General features: G+C 48.9%; 1 protein-coding gene across 2 annotated transcripts in view; it reads left to right on the forward strand.

Moving 5' to 3' along the window:
• LOC144754550 (rho guanine nucleotide exchange factor 16-like) overlaps nt 1-22,385 on the forward strand; it is a 292,302-nt gene that overhangs the window by 156,920 nt on the left and 112,997 nt on the right. For both annotated transcript variants that reach the window (XM_078642482.1, XM_078642481.1), the window contains exons 5-6: nt 19,865-19,921; nt 21,270-21,430. In XM_078642482.1, the coding sequence (XP_078498608.1) occupies nt 19,865-19,921; nt 21,270-21,430 (218 nt within the window). The remainder of the gene's footprint in view (nt 1-19,864; nt 19,922-21,269; nt 21,431-22,385) is intronic.

A 22,385-nucleotide genomic window follows, 5' to 3' on the forward strand; every position in this document is an offset into this window, starting at 1 on the left:
CTGGGACTATTTCCTTTCTTTAACAGATGCAAGGAGCTGCGTCGAGTGAGCTCTGCAATGGCCCATCTACTGAAGGAGGAAACCCCCCTGGGCACGGCATTCTTTGTGCAGCCACCCCTTATATAAATGCTGGAGGTGTGGGGCGAAGGGGGTGTCTCCTACAGTTTTAAGATCACTTCTCTTTGTTTACACCAGTAAGTGCACAGGAATGTGCCCTGGGAAGCTGCGATATACAATGAGATCACTGCAAACATCTAAGGAGAAGGCTTCCCTCTTGCAAGACCTAAAAAAAAAAAGTTTTGGGAGAGGTTTTACCGATTTGGGGCTGTGTTTGAGGCATCACGCCTTAAGTCTAGCATCTTCCCATATTCCTGGGTCACAGTCCTGTCATGAAACATGTGGAGGACTTACAGTACATTGGTGAGAGAGAATAACTGGGCCCTAGGTTGTGCTGCCCTCTCTATAGACTTTTTCAATGCGGGAATGAGTTCGGCCATGCTGCGGTGGGAGAGGAGAGCTTTCACATATGTCTTCTGCCGCCCTCACCCTGTCTGTTCTCCTGCATCAGCGTTTTTCAGTTATCGGGCGCTCTTCTGTTTCCTGGGGGGAGACGGGACCATATCCCGGGCATCTGGTGGGTGATTGCGGCCGATATAGCGCTTGGCACCTGACGGTGAACAGCACCGCCGTCGCCCAGCCAATGTAAGATGATAGCACCACCCTCGCGCACACAGCACAGCGGTGGTTCCTGTGGACCGCGATGGGGGCCGCGCGGTTCCGCGCTATCTACTGTTTAAGGGGGGCCCTCTATCTAAATCACGTGCCCCAATACTGGGGGGGGGGGGGACGAGGCGAAGGCAACCGCAGCGCGAAGCGGGAAAATGTGCAGAGAACCAGGGAGCCTCTGACCGGAAGCTGTCACGCATCAGATCAGCATAGGTTCCCTCTCGCCCCCGGCTAGTCCAAAGATGGTGTCAGAATTAAATTGCCTATGATGCAGTAGGGCGACCCTCGCTCTATGCCCCAGAAACCTATTATTGAACTTAATCGGCCTCGGATTGGCAAGGCGGGCAATTGGCTGATGGGCCTGTGGTTTAGGCCCTTTGGTGGGCCGCTTTTGTGCCCGTCGCCTCAGTGTCTACTGCAAAGGACGCTACATCAATGGCGGTTAAAGCCATTACATACATCTAAGCACCTTGACGCGATGCACATTAGAGTCCCGCTGCCGCACTGTGAGAGTCAGAATGACAAGACAATGGGCTGCGCCCAGCACGAGGCGTGCCCCTCCCTCCAGGTGTGACAGGCCTCAAGGAGGTGCTGATGCGAAGTCATCAGCACTTGCTTTGCATGGACCTGAGGCAGGGGGAGGCCTGGAGCAAGTGGTGGCAGGAGGCGGCGCTCTTCAATTATTTTTGCCTCCTTCCCTGCAGGCAGAGATACATTAGTATCTGCTCTTTTACTTTGCCTTCCAGAAATCAATTCCTGCAGTCAAGAGGGAGAGGTTGTGGCCTTAACCCACTTTGAAACTGGGTTTGAGGCCCAGCGTCGGCTCAACCTCCTGGGCCCAGAAAAATGTATCTGGCCGCCTGTTATGTTATCTGGTGCTCGTGGAAAGCACTCCAATTTCTCGGGGCCAATTTCGTTCTATATAAAACTCGGAGTATGTAAGGAAAGTGACACTTCCCCCCCCCCCCCTTATTTTTGCATTTACACACTAGCATCATTCCATTGGTCGGAAGTTACGTCTGATGCTAGCAGCAGGCAAAACAAACGAAAAAAAGATACACCTTTCACCAGTCTCGGGGGATTGAAGGGCCCCTCTTATGTGAATACCTGAAAAGCCTAGGGTGAGTGTTGAAGGCCGTTTAGGTCTGTGCAATGTCCTGTTTCCTAGCGGACATTAATTAAACCACCTACAGCAAACTTAAATGTTAAAAAACTAATTTACTTTGAGTGCCTAGTATGTTTCATAACTCTGAGCTTCCAGTGTATATTTTTCCATTGGAATGTTCATTTCCAATTAAAGTACTGGAGCTATAAGCCCTTAAACACTTTAATTAATGCAAATGTTTGGCAATATTTAGCTCCATGATCCCAACCAAGCAGTGTGTCGCGAAATGTTGCAATCAGCGAATGTGGGTCACTTTTTGGGGGCTGCCCGGGCCTAATTGTGGCCCCAATCCAACCCTGATCATAATCACCACCTAAGGCCTACTACAGTTTTGTTTTCAGGAAAACTCAACTGTATGTATGCAAATTACTTGGCTGCAGTTTGAGCGGGCGAGCCAACGCATTGAGAGCAGAGCCACGGGTCAGGAGCCACGGGTCAGCTCTGGCTCTAAGAGCCCGAGAACGACCAGTGCCCCGGACATGTTCGGTACGAACACCATGCAACAGACGTGTAAAAACTTGAAAATGTGTCTTTTAGAAAAAAAAGTGTATTTCTTTAACTGGCGGAAGCGTTTTAATTTAGCACATCTGGTTATATCTTTGCATTGAGAGGTATCTATTATAAGTGCGAGTTTTTAAACTTGAACCGAGAAACCTTCCTGCCCCCGACCTGATGGCAATGCTATTACTGAACTATGAGGCAAGCCACCCGTCTCCTATATAAAGCCTAGATTCTTAATATAGCCTGAAGTCGAGCATGCTCGTAAACTGCAACAGCGCATGCGCGTGACAAGTCATGCACCTTGAAAGCTGTGTCACAGATGGTGGGACAGTTGTGTACACAAAGTTCCGACATCAGAGATTCAAAGATTCCCTAGCTGTATTTTGATGTAGTGCAGACTGTTAGGTGTGTGCGGCATCGAAGCGCTGTAAGTTACATCTTTGGGTTACGAGTTACCCAAACTTAACCTTACCGACTTTCTCTAACTTGTAAGGCTGGCTTTTTAGGACGCTGGTGATTTGCAGGTTGATTAGAGCAATGGGCAGTCAAGGCGCCGAGATATCTTTCCTTCTTACTAATTTAACATTGTTTTATTTTCAAACATCCAGAACTGTGAACATGTGCAAATAAAAAACGATTCACCTAACGCACAGATTTAGAACTTCAGAATCCTCGACGTCTCCATAGACACCTAAATTAACCTGCTACAGACATCGGTACGAAACCTGCAGTTTCAAATCCGGCAGGGCTGATTCCGATTTTCATCCTTCTTTGGCTTTGGGATGTTAAATACAAAATATCGAGTGAGTTGCACAATAATTCAGCTTATTTACAGATAGCGCACTGCCTGTTAAAGTAAGCACAACAAAAACACATTAGTATCGTTTTTAATTGGGATATTTTTTTGGTGCCCAGAAATAGTATTGAATTACAGATACTCATATTAAGATTTTATGAATGGAGACCGCATCAAAGTGCCACCTTTGCCCGACATCAATTAAAGAGAGTGGATGCTAATTACTTGTATCCTGCACGCTGGTAACATGTAATTTAAAGAAACCACTAATCTTTTCAGAGTTTGAAAGATTATAGTTCTCAGACACTATGCGTGGAGAAGTTAGCTGGTGCTCTTTTCATTGAGGCTTTGAGGTGGAAAACAAAATGTAAGTTATGAACTTGTTAGCCACTGAGGATGTACCTTCTGAGCTGCGCTCGCTTTTGTGCTCTGTTATTCCCTTGTGAAAGGCCAGATATATGCACTTTTTGCATCTGTACACATGTTTGTGTTGGAAGGAGTAACACTATTTAAAAGTCCATGTACATACCCCGCTCACATCTGATAATTACATTCACATGTATCATGCCTTATACTTCAAACAGGCAATTTCTGTTTATGTTCAGTAACAACTTATGTTATCATCTCAACCCAGTAGTATTTTATTATAATTGCATTTATATAGTGTTTACTACCGCTGACGAGGCGTCAAACCTCCTTTTCGGCCAGTAGCACTCTACTTAGGAACCCAAAAGAATTAGTGGTGAATTAGTATAGCCAAATATGAAACGAATTTAAGCAGTGGATATGCTATTCTGTTATTTGTATTGAGAAGGATAGTGGAGGGATAGAAGAGGGAAAGGTTTGCATTTATATAGAGCTTGCTACCTCTTTTGAGGTGTTGAAGTTCTTTTTGGCAGGTGCCACTCTACTCCGGAACCCAAACGGGATTCAATCAATCAATCAATCAGAGTACTTGTAAAGCGCGCTACTTACCCGTGAGGGTCTCAAGGCTCTGAGGGGAGGGGGTGCCGCTACTGATCGAAGAGCCAGGTCTTGAGGAGTCTTCTGAAGGCGAGTAGGTCTTGGGTCTGCCGTATGTGGGTAGGGAGGGTGTTCCAGGTCTTGGCGGCGAGGTAGGAGAAGGATCTGCCGCCGGAAGTTGTTCGTTGGATGCGGGGAAGAGCGGCGAGGGCAAGACTGGCAGGGCGGAGCTGGCGGGTGGGGTTGTAGAAGCTGAGTCTGCTGTTCAGGTAGGCCGGTCCGGAGTTGTAGAGTGCTTTGTGTGCGTGGGTGAGGAGCTTGAAGGTGATCCTCTTGTTAACGGGGAGCCAGTGTAGGTCTCTCAGGTGGGGGGTGATGTGGCTGCGGCGGGGGACGTTGACAATCAGTCGGGTGGAGGCGTTTTGGATGCGTTGTAGTCATCATAGATGTTTGGCTGGGATTCCTGCATAGAGTGCGTTGTCGTAGTCCAGTCTGCTGCTGACGAGGGCCTGTGTCACCGTTCTTCTTGTTTCGGTCGGGATCCACTTGTAGATCTTGCAGAGCATGCGGAGGGTGTTGTAGCAGGAGGAGGAGACGGCGTTGACCTGTTTAGACATGGAGAGGGAGGAGTCGAGGATGAATCCTAGGTTGCGTGCATGGTCGGTGGGTGTCCGTGCTGTTCCCAGTGTGGTCGGCCACCAGGAGTCGTCCCAGGCTGAGGGGGTGGATCCGAGGATGAGTACCTCCGTCTTGTCCGAGTTCAGCTTCAGACGGCTGTTCCTCATCCAGTCGGTGACGGCCTTCATTCCCTCGTGGAGGTTGGTTTTGGCGGTGTGCGGGTCCTTGGTGAGGGAGAGGATGAGCTGGGTATCATCAGCATAGGAGATGATATTGAGGTCGTGTTGGTGGGCCACTTGTGCGAGGAGGGCCATGTAGATGTTGAATAGCGCCGGCTGAGGGATGAGCCCTGGGGGACGCCGCAGACGATGTCGGTGGCCTCGGGTCGAAGGGCGGGAGGCGGATACTCTGTGTTCTGCTGGAGAGGAAGGACGTGGTCCAGTCAAGGGCCTTCTCTTGGATTCCGGCTTCTAGGAGGCGTGTCTTTAGAGTGCGATGGCAGACCATGTCGAAGGCGGCTGACAGGTCCAGGAGGATGAGGGCTGATGTTTCGTCTTTGTCTAGTTGGCGCCTGATGTTGTCTGTGGCAGCGAGGAGGGCTGTCACAGTGCTGTGGTTTCGTCTGAACCCGGGCTGGGACGGGTCCAAGATGTTGTTGTCTTCCAGGTGGCGGGCCAGTTGCATGTTGACGATTTTCTCAATGACCTTCGCCGGGAACGGGAGAAGGGAGATGGGCCGGAAGTTCTTGAGGTCCTTGGGGTCCGCCTTGGGCTTCTTGGGGAGGGCGTTGATTTCGGCGTGTTTCCAGCTTTCCGGGAATGTTGCTGTTTTGAAGGAGATGTTGATGACCTTCCATAGTTGGGGTGCGATGGTAGCGTCTGTTTTGTTTAATACATTGTGTGGGCACGGGTCTGTCTGAGATCCTGAGTGGATGGAGTTCATGACCTTGCGTGTCTCGTCGTTGTTGACGTTGGACCAGGAGGTCAGGCGGTTGGCGCTGGTGGTGTTCACAGGGGAGGTGGGGTCTGGCGTAGTCGGGGCAGTCATGGTGTTGAAGCGGTCATGGATGTCAGCGATCTTGCAGTGGAAGAAGATGGCCAGTGAGTTGCACAGTTCTTGTGAGGGCGGTATGTCGTTGGCGCTGGGGTTGGAGAGTTCCTTTATGATGCTGAAAAGCTCTTTGCTGTCGTGTGCGTTGTTATCCAGGCGGTCTTTGAAGGAGGATCTCTTGGCTAATCTGATGAGGTGGTGATGTCTGCGGGTGGCGTCCTTGTGGGCTGCATGGTTGTCCGGTGTGCGTTCGTGGAGCCATATCTTCTCCAGTTTTCGGCATGCGCGTTTGGAGGTCTGCAGCTCGTCGGTGAACCAGGTGGCTCTCTTGCTGGCGTGGTTGTTGGGGGGGTTTCTTGAGTGGGGCGAGGGTGTTGGTGCAGTCTTCGATCCACTGTCTGAGGTTGTGGGCTGCGGTGTCTGTGTTGGTGGGTTTTGGGCGAGGGTGGTGATCAGCTGGTCTTCGGTGACTTTGCTCCAGCAGCGACGAGGTAGCTGTTGGGTGCGGTGGTGCGTGGTTGGTTTATTGAAGGTGAAATGGATGCAGCGGTTGTCGGTCCAGTGGAGTTCGGTGGTGTGGCCGAAGGTGACGTGAGTGCCTGTGAAGAAGACTGGGTCCAGCGTGTGGCCAGCGACGTGGGTGGGTGCGATGACGAGTTGTGTGAGGCAGAGGTTGGCATGGTTGTCGACCAGGGTGACGGAGTTGGTGTCGTTGTTGTTCTCAAGGTGGAAATTCAGGTCCCCGAGGAGGATATAGTCCGTGGAGGAGAGTGCGTGGGTGCTGGCGAGGTCAGCGATGGAGTCGCTGAATTGAGCTCGGGGTCCGGGGGGTCTGTAGATGAGTGTTCCTCTGAGGGTGGTGTTGGGGTCGGTGTGGATCAGGAAGTGCAGGTGTTCGGCAGTGTTGAGGGTGTCGTCTGCGTGGGTGGCGACCTTCAGGGTGGACTTGTGGACAATGGCTATTCCTTCTCCGAATCCGTTGGTGCGATCCCTGGGGGTGAACTTGTAGCCGTCCGGGATGGCTATGGCGATGTCGGGCGCCGAGAGGTCGTTCCACCAGGTCTCGATCAGGAAGGCCACGTCTGGGGCGGAGGTGTCGAGCAGATCCCAGAGCTCGATGGCATTTTTGCATGCGGGGCGGGTGTTGAGGAGTATGCAGCGAAGGTGGTTGGCTCCAGTCCTTGGAGATTTGGTGATTCTGTCGCAGGTGAAGCTGCAGGTGTGGCAGGAGAAAGGTCCGTGAGTCCGTTTCGGGGCGGCTTGGAAGCAGGTGTGGTTTCGGCCGGCGTTGAGTGCGTAGAGGGTGCTGGTGTCGTAGCGGAGTCTGGTGGTGTGGCGTTCGCGGGGTCCAGGGGTTCTGGCGCTGGACGCGGTCCAGGCGCGGACGGGCGCAGAATGTCAGAAGGGCTTGCCTTTGGCGCACCTTCTGCGCGCCAGCAGGCGCGGCCGATGCACGGCCTCCATAAGAGGGGGATAAGGAGGGAGGAGCAGCTGGGAGGCAGGAGCGGGGTGTCAAGGGGGTGGGGATGCAGCAGCGGGAAAACAGGCGGGCGCGAGGGAGCAGGTACGAGGCAGTTGGCGGCCGTGTGGTGACTTGGGGCACGACCTGCCTGCGAGCAGGGTCAGAGGTCGCTCCTACGCCGCTGCGCGGCCTCCTTAATAGGGGGAGAGGGAGGGAGGAGCAGCTGGGAGGCGGGAGCGGGGTGTACAATGAGGAGTAGGGGGGCGGGGACGCAGCGGCGGGGAGGAGTGGGAGACTGCGGGAAACAGGTGGGCGGCAGGGAGCAGGTACGAGGCAGCTGGCGGCCGTGTGGTGGTATGGGGAGCGACCTGCCTGCGAGCAGGGTCAGAGGTCAATTAGTGGTGAAATAGTATAGGGAAATATGAAATAATCTGAGCGGTGTGATACTGCGCTGGCACTTTGTAGCAGAATCAAGGGCACAGACTGAAATTCAGCACCGTCCATTTAGGCATGTGGCTTGCACAGTTGCAGTTACTTGTATAAGAGATACAGCACCCAACTAGCTTACTTACTGTACACACTCATACTGTCCCGACTTGCATATGCTGCACCATAACTTCTAGTTAATGGCTGGTTATTCGGACTTCCAACACTGGTCTTAAGAGTGTGAAACCCCCAAACCAGTCCCAGAATGCTTGTTGCCGGTCCAGGGAGGAGCTGGCCCAGCAGTTCGGGCTGGACTGTTCCCAAGAGGAGCAGGGTCAAGACTGATTTGCATATGGCTGAGTCGAAACTGGGGTGATATAGTGAGCAAAAAAACAATGGATTAACCCAAATCTGAGCCTGGGAGGGATTGTTTTCAAATGTTCAGCATTCTGTCCATCTGTTCTTTTTGCTTCAGAATGTGAAAGGTCAGCTTGACAAATGAAGATTGCAACATGTTACATGTTAACAATCTCAGCAGCATGTGCTCAAACCACAAATCAAACTTATCAGTGTAGATATCTCTTTTGAGATACTGTTGATTCAGGCAGTGTGTCAGGTTAGTTTGCAGTAGCCCTTGCAAAATCAACTGCTGCCAGGAGCAGCTCTATTCTAATCACGGTCTAATCGTTGGAGTTGGAAACATAGATGTCATTTAGGGGTTGCCAGAGGTCGCAGCTACGACCCTTGCTTTGCCCATTGCTACCCCTGGCACTGCTTTTCTGACCCCTGGTCTCAAGTGTGGCAAAATCAGTGCCTGGAACACAGCGGCAGCTTGTCCTTATGGGCATTGGTTTGGGCTCGACTCTTTGTTTTGTGTCAACTTTTTATTACACTAATAGTGAATAATAGCACATTATTCACTATTAGTGTAATAAAACACAGGGCACAGTTATCTGAAATAAGACTTTCCCTGGCAGCTGAGATAAGTAAAAAATGATTTCAAATGTATATTGTGTGTGTGTGCTTGTGGGCGAGTTTGTGTTTATGTGAGAGTGTGTTTATTTGTTAGCGTGTGTGTGTGTGAAAGTGAAGGTCAAAAGGTGTGTGATGTCGCTTCCACTACCCCAGGCATTTTGGTGAACCGACATCCATGTTTGGAAATCTGTCAATAGCTGGGAAATCCGAGATATACTCTGTGGCTGTACCAACTAAACAGGGCGTTATTGACATAAAAAAAACAAATTGAAGCCAAAGTTTGCATCCATCATTCCCATTTCTTTTTTTAAAAAAAATACTTTATTGATCAAAAGCAGAGGTAGTATTTATCAAAACAATCACAGTTACAATCTTGTCACAGAGCACGTTCATTACAGCAGTGTATTACAATCACAATTACAGGGGGATATTAGGCCTGGTCATTTTCATGTCTGCTGAGGGGGAAGTACACAATTCGCCTCTATAAGCATTCCATCGTCCCCATTTCTTATCCCAAACTCCAGGGCATCCCCATATCTTGTAAACCGTTTTCTCGGACAGCATGCACACATCCACAGCGGCAATCCACATAATCAGGAGCGGTTTAGATGGTGAACCCCATTGCATGGCTATCTCACGCTTCAGTAAAAGGAAGCCCAGAGCCCGCCCATTGCTGTTCTATTGCAGTTAGATCTGTGGGGTCCCATACATTAAGAGGTGCACATTTGGGGGTCAGGGGAACAGGTTTCCCTATTGCATCAGTCCTGGACCACTGAACATTCCCATAGAATGTGGTAGAAGGTACCAGTTAGACCACAATTACGGAGACAGAGATCAGATGAGCGTCTGCCTATTCTGGCCAGAAGAGGACCAGACATGTATGTTCTGTGCAATATCTTTAGTTGTATTAATCTGAATCTGTGATTGATAGCTGATTCACGCGGGGACATCAATGCCGATTGCCACTCTACCTCATCTAAGACTCCGACGTCGATCTGCCATTTGTCTTGCAGAAGGTGGAAAGTGTTTGGCATGTTGTTACATAGTTTGCGGTAAGTGCAGGATATTGCTTTGGCCTGAAGGGGTTCTGATAGGAGTCTGTCTTCGAGGGGCGAGGATTGTGGCAGAGAAGGGAGGTCCGGGACGTTGGTGAGTATGGCGTGTTTAATTTGGAGGTATCGGAAAGTCTCAGAGTGTGCCAGGTCATATGTGTTTTGTAGCTCTTCAAATGTCAGCAATTTGCCCTTGCGAAGCATGTCGCCAATAGTGGATATGCCAATTGTGTCCCATTTATCGAAGCCTCGATAATGGCATAGGGTGCCTAGCTTGTGTGAGGTCCAAAGTGGGGTGGACAGTGTGAGGGTGTTGGTCCATCCGAGTCGCTTGTTCCCCCGGTGCCAAATTGATATTGTGTGGGACATCGGGCCTATATATCGGGTTCGGGAATGTTTGCCGTATAGAGCCTCGAGGTAACCACCACGGCCTGTCTGGTATCTCTCTAAGCAGGGTTCGTGGGCGAACCGTAGATCCATGAGTTGGTGGCGACCAGGTGAGTGGCCCAGTAGTAGAGGCGGACATTGGGAAGGGCAATTCTTCCATCGTACCACCCCTGCGTGAGTGAGATGAGGGCAATGCGGGGAGAACCGCCATCCCATAGAAGGAGGCGGAGGTCTCCTTCGAGTGAGTTGAAATAGGAGTCCGCTATGGGAAATGGGCAATTTTGTAGGGCATACTGAAATCGAGGGAGTGCTAGCATCTTAAATAGGGCAGCTCTACCCGGGACAGAGAGGGGGAGTGTTCTCCAATGCGAGATGTCGCTATGGAGTCTCTGGAGTGGGCCTTTTAGGTTACGGTCATGAAATATTTGGGGGTCTGGGGTGACAAAAATTCCCAGATATTTAAATCCGTCCCGGGCGATTTCAATTGAGTAGCCTCGCGGGAGGGGTGGGGGTGGGTCATGTAAAACATAGAGTATCGATTTAGACCAATTAATAGAGAAGCCCGAGTATTTGACAAAGTTGGTGACAACATGTAGCAGGCTGTTGAGGGAGGACTTGGGGGGGGAGATGTATACGAGGATGTCATCCGCGTACAGCGAAATCTTGTCGACCGTGTCAGCATTCCATCGGAGGCCTCGGATGGAATTGTCGGTCCTAATCCAATGAGCCAGGGGTTCAAGGGTGAGTGCAAACAACAGAGGGGACAGAGGGCAGCCCTGTCTTGTACCTCTGTGTAAGGGAAAGCGCCTGGACGTGTGTCCGTTGACATAAACCTGACCCCAAAGGTCTGTGTACAGTAGTCGGATCCATTGTATGAATTTGGGACCAAAGCCATAGCGGAGTAGCACCTCAAAGAGGTATGACCATTCGATAGAATCGAAGGCAAGAGTTGCGTCTAGGGAGAGGATAGCTGCGTCTTCCTGAAAGTGTGGTATCCTGCTCATGACATTGTGGACTCGACGGAGGTTAAGCGCAGTATTGCGGCCTGGTAAGAAGCCCGACTGATCTTCCCGTATCAAGGCGGGGAGGACTGTCATAAGTCTGGTGGCAAGGAGCTTAGCAAGGACTTTTACTTCGGCGTTGATAAGAGAGATTGGTCGGTAGGAGCTGCAGTCATCAGCCGGTTTATTGGGCTTGCGAATGACCACTATTGATGCCAACCGCTGGTCCAGCGGTAGGCATCCGATATCGCGGCTCTCTTCAAATATTGCTTTGAGGTGTGGGAGGATCTCACCCGCCATGCCCTTCAGAAACTCAACTGGGACGCCACTGGGGCCCATAGCTTTGCCTGATTGGATGGCAAACAAGGCATTTCCAACTTCCTCCGCCGTGAGGTCTGCCTCCAACTCCTGTACGTTAGGCTCGGAAAGAGTGGGAAGTCTCATTTCGGCTAGGAGTAGTTTAGATTCTTCAGCTTTGTAGTGAGCTCTGGCTGTGTAAACCCCTTCTAGGTGGGTGGCAAAGGCCTCCGCTATATCGCCCGGATCCGTGACAGTAGACTGATCTGGCAGGGTCAGTTCTGGGATCCAGCGAGATCCCTGTTCACGCTTTTCGAGCCATGCGAGCATTTTACCTGCTCTTTCCCCCAGTTCGTAAACGCGATGACGGGGTTTCAAGAGCTTGGCTTGCGTTTTTTCGAGAGCCAATGCTTTATATTCTAATTGTTTCGCGCGGAGACGGGCCGCTGTCTCGTCTGTGGGGTTTGTGTTGTGGAGAGATTCCAGGTCGGTAAGGTCTGTTTCTAGTTGTAGTAGGTGTTCATTTTGTTTGTGGATGTAGCCAGTTTTGAGGGCTAGCGCCTTACCCTTGATCACTGCTTTGTATGCTTCCCATATTGTTATGTCCGAAGCCACGGAGCCCACATTTTCGGCGAAGTAGTATTCGGTATGTTCTAGCAAGCTATCTTTTATGTCCGGGATTTTTAAGAGCCAGGGCGTAATGTTTATGGGGCCGCGTGTCTTTTGACGATGGTGTGTGAACTGCACAGTGAGTGGGGAGTGGTCGGAGATCCCTCTAGGGAGCCCTTCCGGGTGACGAAAGAACTCCAGATCAGTGGTAGGAGAGAATAAGTAGTCTATGCGAGAGTTGCTCTTATGGGCGTTGGAGTAGTGTGTAAAGTGTGAGGTAGTCGGGTGGGACAGGCGCCATAGGTCTTCGAGCCCCATTGTTTGTGTGAAGTCAAATAGGTCTGAGCTCGACTTATGCGAAGGACGCTGGGGGCGCCGATCTTTGGCATCATTCATCGTCATATTGAAATCGCCTCCGATAAGCAAGGGTCCCTGCGGGAGATCGAGCATTAGTCGCTGTAGGGTCTGTAGTGCGGCTGTGCCTAGGGCTGGAGGGATGTAGACCGAAATGACATTCAGTGGTTTGCCTTCCCATGTGGCCTCCAGTACAGCGAAGCGACTCAGGGGGTCAGCCCATGTTTTTGTACATGTCAGGGCCACATTCTTCCGAACCAGGATACCGGTCCCTCTAGACCCAGAGGTGAAGCCTGCGTGTACGAGTAATTTATAGCCTCCTCGGTGTAGTGCTTGGCACGCATTGCCCATTAGGTGCGTTTCCTGGAGGAGAACCAGGTCTGGAGAATGGCGTTTGAGATATTGCATGACCTCCCCTCTTTTTATTCGATTGCCAAGGCCGTTAACGTTCCATGTCATGATGGCGAGGGACGTTGTCAATGGGGGTGTCATGGTGGCCTAGAGAATTTAGATCGTGCACGGATCAATGGTTTGTGGTGCAATGAGTGTAGCTTGTAGGAAATGACTCTTAAGAAGGGGGCTACGGTGGAGCATTCGCGAGGCCCAGCATACCCAAAATTTGGGCAATAAGTGTACTGTGGTGGCATATGGCGATGCGTAGCTGGGCTTGTATTTGAGAAGTCGCAATAGGTAGCACGTGTGGTTGCGGCCTGCTGTGTGACACGCTCCATGATCAAGAATCCTTTGCAGTGTGTGAACAAAAACAAAAACAGAAACCATATTAGTTTCTTAATAAACTTCCCAACAACTCCCATCCCTCCCAAACCCACCCCCTTACCACTTCCCCCCCCGCCAACCCCCCTCCCTGCCACCCTGCCCGCGGACTTGAAACTATCCACTCCCCAATTAGGCAGAGTGCCTGTCGCCCACCTCAACATTGATGAGGAGCGTGGAGAGCCGAAGATGCCCTCGTCAGCTATTGACAGGATGATATCGTCTAGTGCAATTATAAACAACTGAAATCAGCAGTAGCATTCACATAGTAGAAATTATTAATAACATGTAGGCCCAGGTCAGCCCCACGCCCAGGATCCCGTGTAAAGCAGTCCAGGCGAGGGACAGCGTCTGAAAGCGCCGCTTAGTGTACCCAGACCGTATTGAACAATTAACATGGGAAGGATAGACAGAGTCTGTATCAGGTCACATCCTTCTTGAGCATATCGTTAACACCTCTTCATATTTTATAAATGGCTTCTGGGGTCAAGATTCGTTTCCCCTGTAAGGGTACTAGGAGAGTAAGTTTGCCCCACCTGAGAGTAGTCAGTTAGAACAGTATCACCCATAGGCCACTCGGAGACAACAGGTGGAGCAACCTGTACAAGATGAAAAAACCCGCAAAAGGATACATAGGAGTCGTGGTGTGCTGCAAGTATGAGGTGGACTGTTTTCCAGTTTAAAGGGTCAATGAACTATATGGTTTGGTTCATAGCAGCGATCCAGGAGAACAGTCTGAAGGTCGAAACAGCGAGGAGGTCACTGCCAGGGAGGCAGGATATGGTGGCTGAAGGCCGTCCTGATGAACTTGGAGAGTCCTAGTAGCAGAGGTACCATGACGGACCTATGAGAGGGTGGTGACCCACTCTAGGTGCCAGCCTGTAGCCTCATGGCGGGTAGGAGCAGCGTCACGAACGGTGTGGAGCCAGTCGGCTCAAGGAAGAGTGATCTAATTGTTCGATTAGTCTTGGACTCCTGGGTCACTGCTCCTCTTGCGCGTTGTCTGTGAACAGGTCCTGACTTTCCGGTGGCCCCGTTTCGTCAGAGCGATCTGCGGATTTCCTGCGCTGATTCTGGGTGGTTGCCGACAGACGCCATCCCTCAAGCCAGTCCCACACCTCAGCTGGAGACTCAAAAGAACCAGGTCTTGCCATCTGATTCAATACGGAGCTTCGCTGGAAACAACATGGAGTATTTGATGGATTGTGCACGGAGTGCCTTCTTCACTTCCAGGAAACTGCGTCGACGAGCTTGCACTTTCATGGTGAAGTCCGGGAAGATCGTGATCTGTGCATTTTCAATTCGTAAAGGCGGTCCCGCTCGTGCCGTCTGTAGGATGACATCTCGGTCAAGGAAGTTGAACACACGGGCCACGATAGGGCGGGGGGCGCCCGGCTTCGGTCTACCCCCTGGGAGCCCTATGCGCCCTTTCAATGGGGAAATAGTTGGAGAGGTGCTTTGGTTGAAGGTGTTGTAGGACCAGTTTCTCCACGAAGAGATCAGCAGCCGACTCCTCAAGGCGCTCCGGAACACCCAGGATGCGGAGATTGTTGCTCCGAGCCCGTCCTTCGTAATCATCAAGGAGCACCTCCATTTGATGCTGCTGTTTCTGTAGTTGGGTTACCTACTGTTGCAGTGTGGAGGTATCATCGACGAGTGCCAGGGTTTTGATTTCAATGTCTTTCACTTTAGAGTCCATTTTACGAAGGTCTGCACGTAACAATGTCACTTCTATGTTTACCGAATCAATGCGGGTTTCCAATGAGGAGCGGACCCCCGCAATTGCCTCCATGACATCGTCCAGGGTGGGGGAGGGCCTCACTTGCGGAGGGGGGGTCGCTGCCTTGAGGGTAGCGTCTGGAGCCGTGTCTTTTGGTTCCCCCTTGGAGCCCCATGATAGCTTGTTAAGTTTCCTCTGGTTGGAAGGCCGATTCCCTTTATTGGAGGCCATCTTGAGAGTATGTCCTGCAGGGGGTTGTTGAGGTGGAAGTCCGTGAGGCGTAATCGCTGGAGGAAAAAAGGGGGGGGGGAGCTTCACGTTGTTGATCTGGGGGGGACAAGGAAGCGTACCCCATGTTTCTGCGGTCCCAGTTTCGGAGGGGGTCATGATTTTCCAAGGCCCGGGTGGAGGCGAACACAAGGAGCCGTTTATTGGTAAGGAGCTGGGGGTCGGGAGGGACTACTCACTGTGAGGCCAGCAAGCAGGACACAGGACAGCAAGTGTCTCTCCGGGCAGTTGGAAGGTCCCTGAGGGAGTCGAGCACCACAGCGTTTGGTCTCAACTATTGCTGGGCGTCTCCAGTGATGGGGGTGCGCTCAGGTAGTAGATGCAGTAGGTGAGCCGGAGAGGCGAGCGTCCGGTGCAGCGCGCCCGAACAGGCCCAAGATAGTGAGTCGTGGCGTTGTTGCGGGCCCCAATGGTTCACTGACTCTTCCCCGTCGCAGCCATTTGGAGTAGAGTGTGAGTGAGGGGTGGGCCGTCAGGTGTGGACGTGGGCCCAGTCGCTCTGTTCCAGGGCGGGAGAAATCAGCAGCAGCAGACGCTGAATAAGGGTCCCCGGCGGTAGGCCCAGAGCCGGGGACTCGCTTAGATGTTGACGCCGGGTGGGTGGGGGAGGCCGTTGTCTACCGCTCCGCTCCTCACCCGTGGGGGCCACCGATGCGTGGATGGGCTGCAATGATGGGGAATTGCCTCCCCGAGACTCCGCTGGGCAGTCTGCGATCAATGAGGACCTGCCGGCGTGTGGGGCGGCCTCGGAGTGTTATGCGGAATACCGGATAGTTGCGGCCGCCATCTTGGGCCAATGCCGGGATCCGATCGTGGCAGCTAGGGAGAGCCGGCGGGCATCGGGGGTCAGGCGGGAGCATCCAGAGAGGCAGTGATGTGTCTCCAGTTGACCCTGGGCATGAAGGAAGCACTAGCGAAGGCCTGAAGGCAGGTTAGCTGTACGGGCCGAGGAGCCGCCTCAGAGTGCGACCATTCTCTCCGACTACAAGCCACGCCCCCCCCCATCATTCCCATTTCTGTTACGTTTTTCAAGTTCTTTTCTGCAAATTCTTAAATCCACCTTGCAGGTAAGAATTATTTCACCTTCCTAAAACCCCAGGTTTCTCCCTTCCTTAAAAGAGCATTAAAAACCCAGTGGACTTTGATGTTTACTGACAGATTACTGGGAACCAACAAGGTAGCAATGAACATAGACAATTGGTTCTCTGGTATCCTCTTGATGCTTGTTGCGTCCTTTACTTAGTTGTGTCTGGATGTCTGCTGAGGCACAGTAAAGCAAGTACTGAGATTAGACTATAACAGTCTGCACTCTGGGTGGTGGATGATCCACTACACAGAGTATATATAATTCCAGACATTGGATGTAGTACAGAAAACATCAGCAACCTTTGGCATGGTTGACTGTGATTTGCTAGGAAGCCCAGTCTGGTGGCTTAGTGGACTAATGCATCCACCTCAGGCACCTGTGTTCGCCGCATGGTCACAGGTTCAAATCCCAGCGATTCCACTCAGCCTTTCATCCTTCTGAAGCCAATAAAATTGAGTGCCATTAACATCTATTGTGAAGCTGATGCGCTGTCATTTAGTGTGTTTTAAAAAAAATTATTTTATGTGCTGTAATGGCCAGTGTACTGGTCAAATAAAGATTTTTGATTGAGTACCATTGAGTTGGATAATAGTAAACAACTGTTATTCTGCACAAAGATACCCTTGGGTGAATGCACGCTTTGCAAATACACATGTATGTTATATGAAATGCCAACTGTAGGGAGACTAGGCTGATTTAGGATCTTACTTGCCAACTAGAAACCTCAAGATTGTTGGCTAAATCCACAGATGGGTTGATACCTGCCGCCCACAGAGTTTGTGGGAACTGGATGGTGGCTCAATGCTCAGATGCTGCATAAGCACTTAGTAGCAGCTCCCACCAATGTAGAGGTGCAGGAAGACTGCTCTAACTGTGCGATTAGCACAGCCAAAATGGAAAGTCCTTGTTGAGGTCGAAGCCTACCAGACAAAGCAGCTGTCAGGTTTGCTGAAGACATCTTGGGGACAGCCGGAAAGCTTCCCTCGGAATGCATTAAACCCATTGCTTACCATTGTCTGTGTGCTTTGTAGCTCCCATTTGCTTGCTTTCTGTTTGCTGGCTTTATTTATTTTAGGCTGACCACCTTGAGTTTGCCCCTCCTGTGGAGCATACCCCGTTTACTGTATCTTCCACAGTGCACTCTTTCTGTAAACAGGAATTTAAATCTTGTTCTTATCTAGTCACGTTTGCTGTGCATTCAAGGACTGAGGTCCAATTTTAGGCTAGTCTTCTGAGGGAGCTCCAGGTTTGCTTCAAAGGGAGAGGAATTGTGTGACAATCTTGCTTTGGAAGGACTGGCTTGTTTTCTAGTGCACAACAAAATGTAAATGCCTGTAAATGAAAACAATAGATATTTCAGAATATATCCGAATTAGGAAAGCACAACGGAAACGCATTTTTTTTTGTAGTTCTGAAGTGTGGTGAAAACAAATATTTGAATATCCTCAAAACAAGTCAATACACTAGGTGATGAATTTCCACACATTATAGTTTGTGCTCTGCATACTTTTAGTAGTTAAACTGTATGTCTGTGCAAATGTAAAGGTCATTTCAATTGAAAATTTGTTGTCTGTAATGGCAGTGTGCTACCACACCATGCATACTCCATTCTTCTCTGCACCACACCGCTACACTCTATTTTGGGTTACTCCACTCTGCGTCACTGCACTTTATGCAAATATACTCTACTCAGAATCACTCCAGTTGTGTCTGACTTCCATCATAACTATGGCTACTGGAATTAAGCAATTCTGCAGAAGTGGCTTTTTGTGCATAGTTATGGATTTGACACATAATCTCCATAATTCATCATCTGCTGCATAGTTTTCGGATTTTAACAAAAAAAACATTTTCAAGTGCAAACTGATCAAAAGGTACTAAAACTTGGTGACGTGTTTGCCACAGTGGAAGGGTCTTCCCAAAGATTAACTGGTCATCTTTCAGTTGTTAATTTCTGTTTTTGGTTGTTAAAATAGTACTAATCAAATCAATCTATCAGATATTTATAGAGCTCTGTATATCACTCATCAGGGTCTTGAGGTAATGGTCGTATTGCATTCGAACATCCAGGTCTTGAGTTCTCTCCAGATTTGCAGTAGCAGTAGGTCTGTCCTTAGGTGCAGGGGAAGGACGTTCCAGGTTTTGGCTATCTGGTGCGAGAAGGAGTGCCCTCCGCTGTTGGTTTGACGGATCTCAGGGTATTTGTGAAGAAGCGGGAGGCAGACTGTTGGTGTCTGGTTGGTTGGTGGAAGGTCAGTCATTTGTTGAGGTATGCTGGTGCTTAATTTTGTAGGGCTTTGTAAGTATGGGTCAGCATCTTGAACTGGCATCTTTTCTGTATCGGGAGCCAGTATAGTTTCCTGAGGTGGTGTGTGATGTGGGTCCTTCTGGGCAGGTCGAGGATGAGTCTTGCTGCTGTGTTCTGTATTGTCTGAAGTCTCTTCGGGAGGCTTGCAGTGATACCTACGTAAAGTGTGTTTTTTTAGTATATTTCTCTCCGTCCCCATCTCGGACATATCGCCTTCTGCTATGTACATGTATATTATTGACAAAATATCATACATACTAATGTTCATTATGCTCAGGACATAAGTTATGGAGTAACGCCACATGCCTGTATTTCCTTCTCCATGCTTTCCTTACAGTGCCACTTCTGTTAGAACTATAACGGGAAAAAGAAACTTCAACATTTGCTTTTCTGGACCTAAGCGATACTGCCTTTTTTATTAGACATCATTGCAGGTCTAATGTATCAGCCCATCAGTGTCGACTGGTTTCTAAATGACAAGCTGACTCTATACTGACAAAAAGACCTTATCTAGAGTTTGGTGGACTGGAACTTCTACCACAAAGAGGCAGATTGTCCCGTCTGCAGATTTTAGAGTGCGGTTGACATCAGTGCACTCTTAATATGGTGGACAAGACATTCACACATTTATGGCTGTTGTCCCGCATCCGCCCACTTCTAAATAAAGCCCAGAGTCATTAAGCAATTAGATTGGGAAATTGTAATTTGTGGTGGGCCAGAAAATCAAATACTAATTTGCCATTCCAGGTGAAACGTCCCATGTGCTTAAGTCTGCAACTTCTGGCACGAGGTTCACTCTCATTTGCGCTATATAAATTCCTGTACATTTACATTTACATCTCTCATAGGCTTAGATATCCTGGCTTCCCTCCTGTCGATTGAAAATGCCAAATTTGCAAAAATTTTGCCCAGTCACTCGTGCAAGGAAAATGTGAATCACTATGCATTTATAAATAAGATGTTGACCTGTGAAACAGTGCAAAATATAGTTAATAATCTGCTTCACGAATCTACATATGATTGAGATGCTGTCATCTAAAGTTGAGTTGTGGTCTGGTGTTTACCCAACTTGACGACTTATTTTTTGTGTTTGAATAAAAAAAACTGCATTTTGTGCAGTATTTAAATGCATTGATTAGAAAAAATGCTTCGCTGTTAGCGAGTCGGATGTGTTTGCATTTTACTTCTTAACTTTCTTTATATCGTGCTCAAAAACATGTTCCTAACGTTATGACTAAGTATTAAGTGTCTCAGAACAATTTTTGCATATCATGTACCACAAATGTTATTTGTATACCCATTCAGGTGCAGGAGTCTGGCCTTCTGGACATCATTGCTCCTGTGGAACGGAAAAGACAAGAGGTAACCATTGTGTGATCTTCCAGAAATGTTCAACTTGTGTTATCTGGCTGTTCCTGTGAACTGGAGGATAGTCACAACAAAACGAATTTGACAGTCATCAAATAAAAGCTTACTTAGCAGCCCCAAACAGTAGATTTATTTTAAAGATGGTTATGGTACGTTTGACTTGTTTCAAATTTTCAAGAGCTTGGTAGCATTGTCCAACCCACCCACTTCAATGTTGCTAAATTTCCTGTAACATCAGGTGAGAGTGTTATTTTTTATTTCTTCCTAAAGGGTCTAATGCTATGTGTCTTTATTTTAGCAGTTACCCTAATGAAGAATGATCTAAGACTAATCTAGTTGTGTTTTGATGTTTTAAAGTGTCTCAATTTAGTCCTGCCCCGCCCAATTGCTTGATAACATTATTCCTGTTCTTCCCAGGTCAGTGTCCACGGCAAGACAGATGCCAAATATCCAGTACTTTTTAATAATGTATTGCGCTGTGGAATGAAAAGTGTCTGTGGAAAGTGTGTTAGATAGTAAAAGTATGACTCCACATTTTCCACTCACCTAAATTGCACAATACCAGTGTTCATAGCCACAGAGCAGGCTTTCTTGTCTGCTTAAAAATATACAAATTAATATTGTCACATAGGAAAGGCTATGGAATTGATAACCGATATTGTGTCTCATCCATGTGAAACCATCATGACTGACACTCTTTCAGAAGTGATGACACTTTCATTTAAAAAAACACACTGATTCGTGCCTCCGCAACATTGACTTAGTCTCTTTGGAATCATACTATCTTTGCATTCCTTAGGTAAATAAGACTATTTAGGATTCCGACTGCAGGGAATGTGGGGAAGATTGTGTATTCCACAAGATTTAGGCCCATCTGGACTAGACATTTAATTTAGTAGCTAGACATAAGTTTGTGATGAGGAGGGGGATGGGATATGCTTTTCTGATGGTTTTTATTGGACATATCCATAGGAGGCCTTGAGGCCTAGCTGTAGGTCATTCTTTATGTATGAGATATCTGAAGGGGAATGCTCTAAAGAAGCCACGGCAGGATGCCAACAGTGACCAAGACCGCGAGGACAGCCCACACTTCAACCCTAGTGTGTGAAGCTGCTTATTGTGGTCAAATTCAACATCTTTGATAGCATTCCTTTTGTTATATCTGAAGCAGAAAGAATTGCATATTGAATATGGAAAGGAAGTCTGTCTGTGACTGGACTCTCTTGAAGTTTATCCCTTCCAAAGGCTTGAAAAAAGATGCTTCAGACAAGGCAGGACTAAAGTACCCTTTTAAAATGAACCTTCATTACTAACAAGTTAACAACTTTCTCCTATTTCAAAGGCCATTTTTGAAATCATCACCTCTGAGTATTCCTACCTACACAGCCTTGACATCTTGGTGCGCTTCTTCCGTAAATCTGAGGAACTCAAAGAGACCATGAACACTACCGACCATCATCACCTCTTCTCTAACATCGGGGACATCTTGGAGATCAGCAAGAGGTAAAGCCCATTTCAAACTGAAAGAAGAAAATGTACACATTGAACTGCTCCCTAGCACCAAGTGAATTCGGTTATCTTTTGGGGGTTTCTAAGGCCATGGCAACATCAAGACGTCGGTGTTTGAATTTGTTTAGTGTAAGTAGAGTTGACATGAGTTAAAGAGATTTTGTTGAAGATGGCGGGTATCTGGAAATCAGGCACAGCAAGAACACTAGAGACTGATCTAATTGAGAGGTACCAGTTAAGTCTCTTACTTTAAACCTATGTTATTGGTGCATATTTAACCCACAAACTCCCTTCCAAAATTCCCATACCCCCACCTTCAACAGTGGGCCTGCAGTAGAGTCAAGGGCCATCTAGCCCCAGTGGGATTGGCTATATTACAGGCCATTTACTGTCATCCGCAATGTATCTTAGTGCAGTAGGGGCCATGCAAGAGTGTAGGTGCTATGAGTTAGACTGGTGGGCTGCAGAGGCCTGAGCAGGATGCAATTAAAGCCGAGGGGTCACCGGGGACATGAGGCCTGCCCCAAGCATATTTGTTGCAATAACTGCCATACAGTGGCCATCCTTGACATGTGGGTGCCCACCCCTGACATAATGTTGGCTCTGGCAGTATGGTGATAGTTCCAGAAATCCTGTGGCTGCCCTTTGACGGTCTCTATGTTACAAGATATTCTCTGGTGTGATGGTGCCAATTCTTGGAGCAATTTCTGCTTTTTCATAATGGTGATATTTCTGCTTCTATTGTGGGAATCTTTGGCATGAGGCGGCAACCTGGGAAATCATGCAGGCAATGTGATAATGAATGTTATGGGTAGAATTGTTTGGTCATGCTTGGCATGATGGCACCCATTGCTTGTTTAATGCTGGCCAGTAGCATAAAGGTGGTAAATCATGGCATAATGTGGCTTTCCTTGGCACGATGCCATTCCCTATTAGCATTATGTCACCC

Source organism: Lissotriton helveticus, chromosome 5_1 (assembly GCF_964261635.1).
Source record: "Lissotriton helveticus chromosome 5_1, aLisHel1.1, whole genome shotgun sequence".
Lineage (NCBI taxonomy): Eukaryota > Metazoa > Chordata > Amphibia > Caudata > Salamandridae > Lissotriton > Lissotriton helveticus.